This window comes from Hyperolius riggenbachi, chromosome 7 (genome assembly GCF_040937935.1).
Source record: "Hyperolius riggenbachi isolate aHypRig1 chromosome 7, aHypRig1.pri, whole genome shotgun sequence".
Classification (NCBI taxonomy): Eukaryota; Metazoa; Chordata; class Amphibia; order Anura; family Hyperoliidae; genus Hyperolius; species Hyperolius riggenbachi.
Window position 1 is genome coordinate 298,547,036 of NC_090652.1, and position 15,225 is coordinate 298,562,260.

The 15,225-nt window shown below is 47.7% G+C and overlaps 1 protein-coding gene across 2 annotated transcripts in view; it reads left to right on the plus strand.

Annotated features, from left to right (window-relative positions):
* The window catches only part of PTPRN (protein tyrosine phosphatase receptor type N), a 160,091-nt gene that overhangs the window by 142,166 nt on the left and 2,700 nt on the right, over positions 1 to 15,225 (plus strand). For both annotated transcript variants that reach the window (XM_068246034.1, XM_068246035.1), the window contains 2 exons: positions 2,450 to 2,514; positions 14,704 to 14,777. In XM_068246034.1, coding sequence (XP_068102135.1) covers positions 2,450 to 2,514; positions 14,704 to 14,777 — 139 coding nt within the window. The remainder of the gene's footprint in view (positions 1 to 2,449; positions 2,515 to 14,703; positions 14,778 to 15,225) is intronic.

A 15,225-nucleotide genomic window follows, 5' to 3' on the forward strand; every position in this document is an offset into this window, starting at 1 on the left:
TGCCGTGCTAACACTTAGCACCCTTTAGTAAATCGAGCCCCCGGTGTTTCTGACATTTTTGTCAGAGTTGACAAGATTAGCTGCATGAATTGAATGCTTGTTTCCAGTGTGATTCAGACACTACTGCAGCCAAAGAGATCAGATGGACAGCCAGGCAACTGGTATCGTTTAACAGGAAATAAATATGGCAGCCTCCATATTCTTCTCACTTCAGTTGTCCTTTAAAGGTCATTGTGATGAGGTGCGTTAGGTGGAAGCTACGCAACGCAAGTGTAACGGGCCTCAGGGTATACAATATGTGTGCTAGACATATATGCATTTGTCAGGAAAAATAAGTACTTTTTTGGTTTTCATGGTAAGATGAAGCAAAAAATCTTATGACTTGATGCCCTATATAGCAACTAATCAGATTTGCAGTTTCTTAGAGTGGACCGTTACTTCATGTAAATGTGACATTTTCTGGATCTTGCATGCTGGATCTTGCACTGTATATTTCCACTCTAACTTTTTTCCCTGATGAAGGCTACCTTTGTCACCTGCATGGGGGCTGTCATCTTGCCGACGATGTTAGAACTATGCATAGATCAGGGAGAATTCACAGGCTTTTTTTTTTTTTTTTCTCAGCCTGAATCTGAAGCAAATAACATCCTCACAAAAGCATATATTACTTTCTTTTTTCTTTGAAGGAGGAAGTATTAATGTACTCCTGGAAATTTTGCTATTTTGTTGGAGTGAGCAAATGAGGTGGCCCACAATGCATCACTGCTGAATATGCAAATCATCCCTTTGTTGTCCCTGAAAGCTAAACACACCTCCAGAACCGCTGGAATGCAATGATGTGTCAGCTTGTTAATATTACAGAGCCACAATAATGCAACATGCACACAGACTGTTTCAGACTGGTTGATCTTCATCAGTACATGGCATGGATTAATATTCAGCAGTGATGCATTATGGGAGTCATCATATGGTAACTCCAATCTGCATAATTGCAAATACCATTTGCTTTAAGAAGGTAAAATTCTGTTTTTCATAGTTTTTCAGTAAGGCCTTGTTCACATTATAAATCGCCGGCGCTATCGTAATCGCTGGCGATTTATGGGGTGATTTTTGAAAGCACTTTCAGAGCGATTTCAGCTTAGAAAAGCGTTTTTCTAAGCGCTTTTGTGGAGTGATTGATTTTTCACTTCCTGACATCAGTCAAGAAGTGAACTCATTAACCCGGAACTGAATAAATACAATGTATTTATTCATGAAAGCGCCCGGGAAATTGCAAAATAAATCGCTTTTTCAAGCGCTTTCCAATTTCCCTATACCTTCCATTGAGCCAAAACGTTTAAGAAATGGTACAGGTAGCGTGTTTGCGATTTTTAAAAAATCTAAACGATCAAATGTAACACTGGCATAGGAAATCATTACACAAGCATTTTTAGAGCGTTTTGCAAAATCGCCAACACTTAAAAAAATCAGCGAATGCTCATAGGGCTTGATTCACTAAACGGTGATAACTCAAATATTACACCTTTTCAAATATATCACACCTCATCAAAGATATCTCACCTTATCAAAGATATCACACCTTATCACAGATATCACACCTCATCAAATATATCACACCTCATCAAAGATATCTCACCTTATCAAAGATATCACACCCTATCAAAGATATCGCACCTTATCAAAGATATTGGGCCTGATTCACAAAGCGGTGCTAACAGTTAGCACGCTGGTGAAAAGCCCTTTATCACACCTAAACTCAGTTTAGGCATGATAAGTTTAGGTGTGATAAGTTTAGGCATGTTAAGTTTAAGCACCGTCTGGGTTAGCACCGCAGTGCACAGCCGATCAAAAGTTTTGCGCTAGCAAAGTCTGGTGCACTTCGCATAGAGTTTAATGGCGCTGCTTTGCGTGCGGGACTTTGCGTGCGATCTAAACTTATCTAAACTTATCATGCCTAAACTTATCACACCTAAACTTATCATGCCTAAACTTATCACGCCTAAACTGGCTTTTTACCAGCGTGGTGCAATGGTTATCACGCCTAAAGTCTCTAACTGGGTTAGCACCGCTTTGTGAATCGAGCCCATTGCACCTTATCAAAGATATTGCACCTTATCAAAGATATCACACCCTATCAAAGATATCACACCTTATCAAAGATATCACACCTTATCAACGATAGCACACATATTTGAGTTATCATGGTTTAGTAACTCAAGCCCATAGTGTGAATAAGCCTTAAGAGTCTTTTTTTAGCCCCTTACACACTCCTAGGAGTTCTGGTTCACTTGCTGGGCAATCTGTACTCCTGGAAGTAAGTGATTGGTTGAGCTGGAGCACACTTATGTTTCCTAGAACGGAGGATGACCTGATACTTGTAGCTCTCTATAGTTTAGTATTGTGCCTGTTGTATGCTGCTGCCATGTGATTGTATCGTGTTTTGTTCCAGTGATGGAGCTGGCAGGACGGGAACGTATATCCTCGTAGACATGGTCCTGAATCGCATGGCTAAAGGTGGGCAACAAATTGTAGCTACAGTTAAATGTGGAGAGAGTAGAATTAAAATGCTAATAGAAGAGCACCAGTCAAAGTTTATAGAGGAACTCCAGTGAAAATAATGTAATAAAAAAAAGTGCTTCAATATTACAATCATTATGTATACATGATTTAGTCAGTGTTTGCCTATTGTAAAATCTTTTAAATCCCTGATTTACATTCTGACATTTATTACATGGTGACATTTTTACTGCTGGCAGGTGATGTAGCTGCTGCTTGCTTTTTTTGGCAGTTGGAAACAGCTGTAAACAGCCATTTCCCACAATGCAACAGGGTTCACAGACAGGAAACTGCCAGGAGTACCACGGTCCTCAGAGTTTCTTGTGGGAGGGGTTTCACCAAAATATCAGCCATACAGCGCCCCCTGATGGTCTGTTTGTGAAAAGGAATAGATTTCTCATGTAAAAGGGGGTATCAGCTACTGATTGGGATAAAGTTCAATCCTTGGTCGGAGTTTCTCTTTAAGGTAAATATTTGAGGAGTTAAAGTGTACCCGAGGTGAAAATAATGGAAGAAAAAAAAAAATACTTACCTAAGACGAGGGGAGCCTCTGGATTCTTCAGAGGCTTCCCAAGTCCTCCTGGTCCCACCATTGCCTGAGCCTGGCCATACTGGGAGTACAGCCACCCCTGTGCAGTGAGCTGGAGCGCTCGTGGAAACAGAGGTAAGGTAAGTATAAAGGTTTTTCACCTTAGGGTCATCTTGGGTTTACTTTAAAGAGAACCTCAAACGGGCGTAACTAGAAATCATGGGGACATTGTAATTGTCACACCCATAACAAGTGTGGCCACAAATACACCTGACCTGAAGGATGGGCCCCTTTTTCGGAGGGAGTAGAGCAGTAGTTGGGCCCCGTGGTCACAGGGACTGTTCTGCCCCTGATCCTCAAACCGATTGAACATATCTCTAAGCAGTAATTATCAATTTAACTTTTAATAGCAGCGTAAAATAAACCTGAGTAGTCATGCTGCATTCTCATGATTCAGTTATTCTCATCATTTGGATGGTCCCCACAGCCCCGCCTTCCTGTGCATGGCATGTGGGCGTCTACAAATGGCCTGAGGTACAGCATGATAAAACCCCCTATCATGGCCATGAAATCTGATTGGTGCAAGTAAAGGTGCCAATACACCTATCAACTGGGCAACCGATCGACCATCTGAATCGATAATCATCAAATCTGATGAAAATCTGTGGCGGCAAGTGCATGCCCGATTGACGATGCGACCAATTTCAGGGCGAGCATGTGGATTGGATGTGCTGCAAGATGTCGGGCCGCCATGGTCGATTAGGTGCGCAGCGGTAACGGGGAACGATATCGGGACAAGTGATGAAACCCCCAACGCTGTCCCCCCCCTAATGTTCAATGTGCCCCCCTAGTGCCCAGTGCACCATACATAACCTGTCCGCGTCCACTGCTGGCTCTGGGCTCCTTCCTCCGTCCATACACGCACCCCATGTGGTTGCCGGGGTAACATGGGCATGTGTGTGATGTCACTGGGCACTAGGGAGGCACATTAAACATTAGGGTGGACAGCGTCGGGCCGGCTGATGCGGCATCACAAGGCTGATTCCTGATCGATTTCAGCCTGAAATCAATCGTGAATCGGCTTGTGGTGTATGGGCAGCTGACAGATCTCTCTCCCATCAGCTTTGATAAGAGAGAGATTTGTCTCTTAGACGAATCTGCCCATCATCGCCTGATGTATGGGGACCTTAAAGAGAAACCGTAACCAAGAATTGAACTTTATCCCAATCAGTAGCTGATACCCCCTTTCCCATGAGAAATCTTTTCCTTTTCTCAAACGGATCATCAGGGGGCGCTGTATGGCTGATATTGTGGTGATACCCCTCCCACAAGAAACTCTGAGGACCGTGGTACTCCTGGCAGTTTCCTGTCTGTGAACCTTGCTGCATTGTGGGAAATAGCTGTTTGCAGCTGTTTCCAACTGCCAAAAAAGCAAGCAGCAGCTACATCACCTGCCAGCAGTAAAAATGGCACCATGCGATAAATGTCAGAATGTAAATCAGGGATTTAAAAGATTTTACAATGGTCAAACCTGTTTTTACATAATTATTGTAAAAACGAAGCACTTTTTTTTATTACATTACTAGCTGATTGCCCGGGTATGTATTTGGCTGGTGTTGGCTCTGCATACTTTTTCTAACCCTAACACACAATTACTCACTGACCAAGTTTGTGAGCTTTGCGGTCTTTGGTATCAATAATTTGCATTGAAATGAAAAAATCTGTTTGGCTGTTTGTGGCTCCACACCTTTTTCTGAATTTGAAACCCAGTCACCCAATAACCAACTGTACCAGGTTTGAGGCCTGTGCCATTAACAGTGCGAGAATGGCAGCAATTAAATATTCCCCTTGAAAAGCAATAGGTTAAGTTTGATTCACTTTTGTAGGCTCCACCCACTTTTCTGAATATTAATCCCAGTCACCCAGTGACCAACTGTGCAAAGCTTAAAAACCCTGCCATTAACAGTGTAAGAATGGCTGCAGTTTACATTTTCCCAGTGAAATTTGTATTTGTCTCCACCCACTGATGACCCGGTGTTGCCCGGGAATGTATTTGACTGGTGTTAGCTCCGCCCACTTTCTAACCCTAACGCACAAACACTCAATGACCAAGTTTGTGAGCTTTGGGGTCCTTGGCATCAATAATTTGTATATTCCCATAGAAATTAAACAAATCAGATTGGCTGTTTGTGGCTTCACCCCCTCTCCAGCATTTGAACTCCAGTCACCCAATGACCAACTGTAGCAGGTTTGAGGCATCTGCTATTAACAGTGGAAAATGGCAGCAATTTAAATATTCCACTTGAAAATCAACAGGTGAATTTTGATTGGCTATTATAGGCTCCACCCATTTCCCTGAATATTAATCTGGGCAAAGTTTGGGAACCCTGCCATAAACAGTGTAAGAATGGCTGCAGTTGACATTTTCCCAGTAAAATTTGTTTTTGGCTCTGCCCACTGTTTGTAACCTGGACACACAGTCATTCAGTGACCAAGTTTGTGAGCTTTCGGGTCCTTGGCATCAATAATTTGTATTTTCCCATGAAATGAAACAAATCTGAATCACTGTCTGTGGCTCTGTCCCCTTTTCTGAATTTGAACCCCAGTGACCCAATTAACAACTGTACCAGGTTTGAGGCTTGTGCCATTAACAGTGCAAGAATGGCAGCAATTTTAATATTCTCCTTGAAAAGCGACATGTGATTTTTGATTGACATTGTTAGGCTCCACCCACTTTTCTGAATATTAATCCCAGGCAGTCACCCAGTAACCAGCTGGGCAAAGTTTGAGAACCCTGCCATTAACAGTGAAGAAAGGCTGCAGTTTACAATTTTCCTGAAAAATCTGTTTTTAATACCACTTACTTTTTGTAACCTTGACACACAGTCATCAATGACCAAGTTTGTGAGCTTTCGGGTTACTGGCATCAAAATTGTGTGACTGGAAGCAGTTTATCGAGCAAAGAAATCTGGCTGTTTGTGGCTCCACCCCTTTACTGAATTTGAACCCCAGTCACATAATGACCCACTGTAGAAAGTTTGAGGCCTCCGCCATTAACAGTGTAAGGATGACTGCAGTTTCAATATTCCCCTTGAAAATCAATAGGTAAATTTTGATTGGTTCTTGTAGGATCCACCTACTTTTCCAAATATTAATCGTAGTCACCCAGTAACCAACTGTGCAAAGTTTGAGAACCCTGCCATTAACAGTGTAAGAAAAGCTGCAGTTTACATTTTCCCATGAAAAAAGTTAGTTGTTTTTGGCTCCGCCCACTATTTGTAATCTTGACATACAGCCACTCAATGACCAATTTTATGAGCTTTGAGGTCCTTGGCATCAATAAGTTGCATTTTACCATTGAAATTAAACAAATCTGATTGGCTGTTTTTGGCCAGCTCCCTTCAGAATTTAAACCCCAGTCTCCCAGTGACTGACTGTAGCAGATTTTAGGCGTCTGCCATTAAGAGTGTAAGAATGGCAGCAATGTAGATATTCCCCTTGAAAATCAAAAGGTGAATTTTGATTGGCTACTGTCGGCTCCACCCACTTTCCTGAATATTAGTCCCAGTCATCCAGTGACCAACTGTGTCACCCACCCATCCACCCAGTTTGAGAACCCTGTCAATAAGAGAAAGGCTGAAATCAATCTAACAAATCTGATTGGCTGTTTGTGGCTCCACCCCTTTAGTGAATTTGGTCCCCAGTCACCCAATGACTGACTGTATCAGGTTTGAGGCCTCTGCCATTAACAGTGTAAGAATGGTAGCAATGTGAATATTCCCCTTGAAAATCAATAGGTACATTTTGAGTGGCTGTTGTAGGCTCCACGTACATTTCTGAATATTCATCCCAGTCACCCAGTGGCCAATTGTGTCAAGTTTGGGAACCCTGCCATGTTAAAAATTTAGTTATTGGCACCGCCCACTTTTTCTAACCTTGACATACAGTCACTCAATTATCAAGTTTATCAGCTTTGGGGTCCTTGGTATCAATACTTTGTATATTCCCATTGAAAAATAAACAAATCTGGCTGTTTGTGGCTCCGCCCCCTTCTGAATTTGAACCCTAGTCACCCAGTGACCAACTGTACCAGGTTTGAGGCATATGCTATTAACAGTATAAGAGAATGGTAGCAGCTTAAATATTCCCTTTGAAAATCAAAAGGTGAATTTTTATTGTTGTAGGCTCCACCCACCTTCCAAAATCGTAATCTCATTCACCCAGTGACCAACTGTGCAAAGTTTGAGTTCCCTGCCATTAACGGTGTAAGAATGACTGCAGTTTATATTTTCCCAGTAAATGTTGTTTTTAGCTCCGCCCACTTTTTGTAACCTTGACACACAGTCACTCAATGACCAAGTTTGTGAGCTTTCAGGTTCCTGGCATCAAAAATGTGTGAATGGAAGCAGTTTATCCAGCAAGGAAATCTGATTGGCTGTTTGTGGCCCCGCCCCTTTAGTGAATTTGAACCCCAGTCACCCAATGACCGACTGTAGCAAGTTTGAAGCCTCTGCCATTAAAAGTGTAAGAATGGCAGCAGTTTAAATATTCCCCTTGAAAATCAATAGGTGAATTTTGATTGGCTGTTGTAGGCTCCACCCACTTTCTTGAATCTTAATCGCGTTCACCCAGTGACCAACTGTAGCAAGTTTGAGAACCCTGCGATGAACAGTCTAAGAATGGCTGGAGTTTACATTTTCATATTTAAAATGAATGGCTGAAATTTGATTGGCTGTTTTATGCTCCGCCCACTTTTCCTAGATTTGTAACCCCGGTCACCAAGTGACCAACTGTGCCAAGTGTGGGGACTCTGGCTTGAATACTGCGAGAATGGCAGCCTTTTCCATTTTTTCCATTAACTTGAATGGATGAAATCTGATTTGGTGTTTGTAGCTCCGCCCACGTGTGCAGGGGGGCCGCGAGACCCCCAGAACATATCATCCCAGGTAGTAAGGGATCTGCATACCAAGTTTCGTTCAAATCGGTCAAGCCGTTTTCGAGTGATCGCGGCACATACACACACACATACATCCGATTTTATATATATATAGATTTTTACTGGAGTTCCTCTTTAAATTGCAGGAGGTGGGGGGAGATAACGTCACTCCTCCCACAACCACCTGCGAGCTTGGCTGAAAACTTGCCGAGGTGGGTGGGGCTGCACAGCGTTTGATAGGGATCAAGATAGTACAGGTGAGAATCCTTGAGTACATCTCCAGTCTCCGGATACCCATGGATTTTATGATATATACAGAATTTGGAAGTGTTTCAGCATCAGAAGCACTCCTATCTCTCTATATATTGCTGTGTATTGAATGTAGACCCGCCCCCTAGGCTGATTAGCTATGCGGAATACTACCCCCAACAAAAACATTCAGCACAGATCACCTGACAGTACTAAAGATGTCACCACCTGTGATACAATTCTGAATGGGAGAGGAAAGATTTCACAATGGGCAAACGCTGACTAAATAATAAATTGATATTGTAAAAAATAATCAATTTTATTTATTATGTCATTTTCACTAAAAACTATTGCGACTGGTAGGCTCTTCAGTGTTACCCAAATGTTATTCTAATTATGTTATGGCTGCTGCTCCTGTTGTGCAGTGTGACGTGCTGTTGCTTCTGTTGTGCAGTGTGACGTGCTGTTGCTTCTGTTGTGCAGTGTGACGGTGCTGTTCCTCCTGTTGTGCAGTGTGACAGTGCTGTTGCTCCTGTTGTGCGGTGTGACGTGCTGTTGCTTCTGTTGTGCAGTGTGACAGTGCTGTTGCTTCTGTTGTGCAGTGTGACGTGCTGTTGCTTCTGTTGTGCAGTGTGACGGTGCTGTTCCTCCTGTTGTGCAGTGTGACGGTGCTGTTGCTCCTGTTGTGCAGTGTGACGTGCTGTTGCTTCTGTTGTGCAGTGTGACAGTGCTGTTGCTCCTGTTGTGCAGTGTGACGGCGCTGTTGCTCCTGTTGTGCTGTGTGACGTGCTGTTGCTCCTGTTGTGCAGTGTGACGTGCTGTTGCTCCTGTTGTGCTGTGTGACGGTGCTGTTGCTTCTGTTGTGCAGTGTGACGTGCTGTTGCTTCTGTTGTGCAGTGTGACAGTGCTGTTGCTCCTGTTGTGCAGTGTGACGGCGCTGTTGCTCCTGTTGTGCTGTGTGACGGTGCTGTTGCTTCTGTTGTGCAGTGTGATGTGCTGTTGCTTCTGTTGTGCAGTGTGACGGCGCTGTTGCTCCTGTTGTGCAGTGTGACGGCGCTGTTGCTCCTGTTGTGCTGTGTGACGGTGCTGTTGCTCCTGTTGTGCAGTGTGACGGTGCTGTTGCTCCTGTTGTGCAGTGTGATGGCGCTGTTGCTCCTCCTGTTGTGCAGTGTGACGGTGCTGTTGCTCCTGTTGTGCTGTGTGACGGTGCTGTTGCTCCTGTTGTGCTGTGCAACGGTGCTGTTGCTCCTGTTGTGCAGTGTGACGTGCTGTTGCTCCTGTTGTGCTGTGTGACGGTGCTGCTGCTTCTGTTGTGCTGTGTGACGGTGCTGTTGCTCCTGTTGTGCTGTGTGACGGTGCTGTTGCTCCTGTTGTGCTGTGCAACGGTGCTGTTGCTCCTGTTGTGCAGTGTGACGTGCTGTTGCTCCTGTTGTGCTGTGTGACGGTGCTGCTGCTTCTGTTGTGCAGTGTGACGGTGCTGTTGCTCCTGTTGTGCTGTGTGACGGTGCTGTTGCTCCTGTTGTGCTGTGCAACGGTGCTGTTGCTCCTGTTGTGCAGTGTGACGTGCTGTTGCTCCTGTTCTGCTGTGTGACGGTGCTGCTGCTTCTGTTGTGCTGTGTGACGGTGCAGCTGCTTCTGTTGTGCAGTGTGACGGTGCTGTTGCTCCTGTTGTGCAGTGTGACGGTGCTGTTGCTCCTGTTGTGCTGTGCGACGGTGCTGTTGCTCCTGTTGTGCAGTGTGACGGTGCTGTTGCTCCTGTTGTGCAGTGTGACGGTGCTGTTGCTCCTGTTGTGCAGTGTGACGGTGCTGTTGCTCCTGTTGTGCTGTGTGACGGTGCTGTTGCTCCTGTTGTGCTGTGCGACGGTGCTGTTGCTCCTGTTGTGCAGTGTGACGTGCTGTTGCTCCTGTTGTGCTGTGTGACGGTGCTGCTGCTTCTGTTGTGCTGTGTGACGGTGCTGTTGCTCCTGTTGTGCAGTGTGACGGTGCTGTTGCTCCTGTTGTGCTGTGCGACGGTGCTGTTGCTCCTGTTGTGCAGTGTGACGGTGCTGTTGCTCCTGTTGTGCAGTGTGACGGTGCTGTCGCTCCTGTTGTGCAGTGTGACGGTGCTGTCGCTCCTGTTGTGCTGTGTGACGGTGCTGTTGCTTCTGTTGTGCAGTGTGACGGTGCTGTTGCTCCTGTTGTGCAGTGTGACGGTGCTGTTGCTCCTGTTGTGCAGTGTGACGGTGCTGCTGCTTCTGTTGTGCTCTGTGACGGTGCTGTTGCTCCTGTTGTGCAGTGTGACGGTGCTGCTGCTTCTGTTGTGCTGTGTGACGTGCTGTTGCTCCTGTTGTGCAGTGTGACGGTGCTGTTGCTCCTGTTGTGCAGTGTGACGGTGCTGTTGCTCCTGTTGTGCAGTGTGACGGTGCTGTTGCTCCTGTTGTGCAGTGTGACGGTGCTGTTGCTCCTGTTGTGCAGTGTGACGGTGCTGTTGCTCCTGTTGTGCAGTGTGACGGTGCTGTTGCTCCTGTTGTGCAGTGTGACGGTGCTGTTGCTCCTGTTGTGCTGTGTGACGGTGCTGCTGCTCCTGTTGTGCTGTGTGACGGTGCTGCTGCTTCTGTTGTGCTGTGTGACGGTGCTGTTGCTCCTGTTGTGCTGTGTGACGGTGCTGTTGCTCCTGTTGTGCAGTGTGACGGTGCTGTTGCTCCTGTTGTGCAGTGTGACGGTGCTGTTGCTCCTGTTGTGCAGTGTGACGGTGCTGTTGCTCCTGTTGTGCAGTGTGACAGTGCTGTTGCTCCTGTTGTGCAGTGTGACAGTGCTGTTGCTCCTGTTGTGCAGTGTGACGGTGCTGTTGCTCCTGTTGTGCAGTGTGACGGTTCTGCTGCTTCTGTTGTGCTGTGTGACGTGCTGTTGCTCCTGTTGTGCTGTGTGACGGTGCTGCTGCTTCTGTTGTGCTGTGTGACGGTGCTGTTGCTCCTGTTGTGCTGTGTGACGGTGCTGCTGCTTCTGTTGTGCTGTGTGACGGTGCTGTTGCTCCTGTTGTGCAGTGTGACGGTGCTGCTGCTTCTGTTGTGCTGTGTGACGGTGCTGTTGCTCCTGTTGTGCAGTGTGACGGTGCTGTTGCTCCTGTTGTGCGGTGTGACGGTGCTGCTGCTTCTGTTGTGCTGTGTGACGGTGCTGTTGCTCCTGTTGTGCTGTGTGACTGTGCTGTTGCTCCTGTTGTGCTGTGTGACGGTGATGTTGCTCCTGTTGTGCGGTGTGACGGTGCTGTTGCTCCTGTTGTGCTGTGTGACGGTGCTGTTGCTCCTGTTGTGCGGTGTGACGGTGCTGTTGCTCCTGTTGTGCGGTGTGACTGTGCCGTTGCTCCTGTTGTGCTGTGTGACGGTGCCGTTGCTCCTGTTGTGCAGTGTGACGGTGCCGTTGCTCCTGTTGTGCAGTGTGACGGTGCCGTTGCTCCTGTTGTGCTGTGTGACGGTGCTGTTGCTCCTGTTGTGCTGTGTGACGGTGCTGCTGCTTCTGTTGTGCTGTGTGACGTGCTGTTGCTCCTGTTGTGCTGTGTGACGGTGCTGTTGCTCCTGTTGTGCTGTGCGACGGTGCTGTTGCTCCCGTTGTGCTGTGTGACGATGCTGTTGCTCCCGTTGTGCTGTGTGACGATGCTGTTGCTCCCGTTGTGCTGTGTGACGATGCTGTTGCTCCTGTTGTGCTGTGTGACGGTGCTGTTGCTTCTGTTGTGCAGTGTGACGTGCTGTTGCTTCTGTTGTGCAGTGTGACGTGCTGTTGCTCCTGTGTGACGTGCTGTTGCTCCTGTTGTGCTGTGTGACGGTGCTGTTGCTTCTGTTGTGCAGTGTGACGGTGCTGTTGCTCCTGTTGTGCTGTGTGACGGTGCTGTTGCTCCTGTTGTGCTGTGTGACGGTGCTGTTGCTCCTGTTGTGCTGTGTGACGGTGCTGTTGCTTCTGTTGTGCAGTGTGACAGTGCTGTTGCTCCTGTTGTGCAGTGTGACGGTGCTGTTGCTCCTGTTGTGCTGTTGCTCCTGTTGTGTAGTGTGACGTGCTGTTGCTCCTGTTGTGCTGTGTGACGGTGCTGTTGCTCCTGTTGTGCAGTGTGACGGTGCTGTTGCTCCTGTTGTGCAGTGTGACGGTGCTGTTGCTCCTGTTGTGCAGTGTGACAGTGCTGTTGCTCCTGTTGTGCAGTGTGACAGCGCTGCTGCTTCTGTTGTGCTGTGTGACAGTGCTGTTGCTTCTGTTGTGCTGTGTGACAGTGCTGCTGCTTCTGTTGTGCTGTGTGACGTGCTGTTGCTCCTGTTGTGCAGTGTGACGGTGCTGTTGCTCCTGTTGTGCGGTGTGACGGTGCTGTTGCTCCTGTTGTGCTGTGTGACGTGCTGTTGCTTCTGTTGTGCTGTGTGACGGTGCTGTTGCTTCTGTTGTGCAGTGTGACGTGCTGTTGCTTCTGTTGTGCAGTGTGACGTGCTGTTGCTTCTGTTGTGCTGTGTGATGGTGCTGTTGCTCCTGTTGTGCAGTGTGACGGTGCTGTTGCTTCTGTTGTGCAGTGTGACGGTGCTGTTGCTTCTGTTGTGCTGTGTGACGGTGCTGCTGCTCCTGTTGTGGTGTGTGACGGTGCTGTTGCTCCTGTTGTGCAGTGTGACGTGCTGTTGCTCCTGTTGTGCTGTGTGACGGTGCTGTTGCTCCTGTTGTGCTGTGTGACGGTGCTGCTGCTCCTGTTGTGCGGTGTGACGGTGCTGTTGCTCCTGTTGTGCAGTGTGACGTGCTGTTGCTCCTGTTGTGCTGTGTGACGGTGCTGTTGCTCCTGTTGTGCAGTGTGACGGTGCTGTTGCTCCTGTTGTGCTGTGTGACGGTGCTGCTGCTCCTGTTGTGCAGTGTGACGGTGCTGTTGCTCCTGTTGTGCGGTGTGACGGTGCTGTTGCTCCTGTTGTGCGGTGTGACGGTGCTGTTGCTCCTGTTGTGCGGTGTGACGTGCTGTTGCTCCTGTTGTGCGGTGTGACGGTGCTGTTGCTCCTGTTGTGCAGTGTGACGGTGCTGTTGCTCCTGTTGTGCAGTGTGACGGTGCTGTTGCTCCTGTTGTGCGGTGTGACGGTGCTGCTGCTCCTGTTGTGCTGTGTGACGGTGCTGTTGCTCCTGTTGTGCGGTGTGACGGTGCTGTTGCTCCTGTTGTGCTGTGTGACGGTGCTGTTGCTCCTGTTGTGCTGTGTGACGGTGCTGTTGCTCCTGTTGTGCTGTGCGACGGTGCTGTTGCTCCTGTTGTGCAGTGTGATGGTGCTGTTGCTCCTGTTGTGCAGTGTGACGGTGCTGTTGCTCCTGTTGTGCAGTGTGATGGTGCTGTTGCTCCTGTTGTGCAGTGTGACAGTGCTGTTGCTCCTGTTGTGCAGTGTGACGGTGCTGTTGCTCCTGTTGTGCAGTGTGATGGTGCTGTTGCTCCTGTTGTGCAGTGTGACGGTGCTGTTGCTCCTGTTGTGCTGTGTGACGGTGCTGCTGCTTCTGTTGTGCTGTGTGACGTGCTGTTGCTCCTGTTGTGCAGTGTGACGGTGCTGTTGCTCCTGTTGTGCAGTGTGACGGTGCTGTTGCTTCTGTTGTGCAGTGTGACGGTGCTGTTGCTCCTGTTGTGCAGTGTGATGGTGCTGTTGCTTCTGTTGTGCTGTGTGACGGTGCTGTTGCTCCTGTTGTGCAGTGTGACGGTGCTGTTGCTCCTGTTGTGCTGTGTGACAGTGCTGTTGCTCCTGTCGTGCAGTGTGATGGTGCTGTTGCTCCTGTTGTGCTGTGTGACAGTGCTGTTGCTCCTGTTGTGCTGTGTGACTGTGCTGTTGCTCCTGTTGTGCAGTGTGATGGTGCTGTTGCTCCTGTTGTGCAGTGTGACAGTGCTGTTGCTCCTGTTGTGCAGTGTGACAGTGCTGTTGCTCCTGTTGTGCAGTGTGACGGTGCTGTTGCTCCTGCTGTGCGGTGTGATGGTGCTGTTGCTCCTGTCGTGCAGTGTGATGGTGCTGTTGCTCCTGTTGTGCAGTGTGACAGTGCTGTTGCTCCTGTTGTGCAGTGTGACGGTGCTGTTGCTCCTGCTGTGCGGTGTGATGGTGCTGTTGCTCCTGTCGTGCAGTGTGACAGTGCTGTTGCTCCTGTCGTGCAGTGTGACAGTGCTGTTGCTCCTGTCGTGCAGTGTGATGGTGCTGTTGCTCCTGTTGTGCAGTGTGACAGTGCTGTTGCTCCTGTCGTGCAGTGTGACAGTGCTGTTGCTCCTGTCGTGCAGTGTGACAGTGCTGTTGCTTCTGTTGTGCAGTGTGACGGTGCTGTTGCTCCTGTTGTGCAGTGTGACAGTGCTGTTGCTCCTGTTGTGCAGTGTGATGGTGCTGTTGCTCCTGTTGTGCTGTGTGCAGCTGCTGTGACTGCTGTGATATTTATTGATGGATATTGGAGGGTTTGTTGTGATGTGTTTTTCTCCTCCTGTGTGCAGGTGTGAAGGAGATTGACATTGCAGCCTCCCTGGAGCACGTCCGGGATCAGCGCCCTGGGATGGTACGGACGAAGGTACGGGCCAGTCCTACGCGTTTCATATCTGTAGTTGGACATACATTGTTTATAATGTTAATACTGATATTTTGAATTTGTTAGTTTTTGTGCCTTTTGATCTCAGTCTTCTGTTTTCATTTTTCCATTCCAAAATTGATGGTTGGAGGATGGATTCTGATTCGTACATACTGTATGTCTTATGACTGTTGCCAAGTGTTCCTTAAAAGACCACTATAGTGAAAACAGTAAGCAGTTAAAATCTGACAGAACCGACAGGTTTTGGACTAGTCCATCTCCTCATGGGGGATTATCAGGGTTTTCTTTGTTTTCAAAAGCATCTCATGAACAGTAGGAGCGCTGCGCAGCAGTACAGTGAACAGAGGATTTTCCCCATAGTGGTTGTTCAAAGGAAGAGATGAAAAGGCTGTTATATTCTCAGATATTTAAAAAATGTTGTCAAATGATC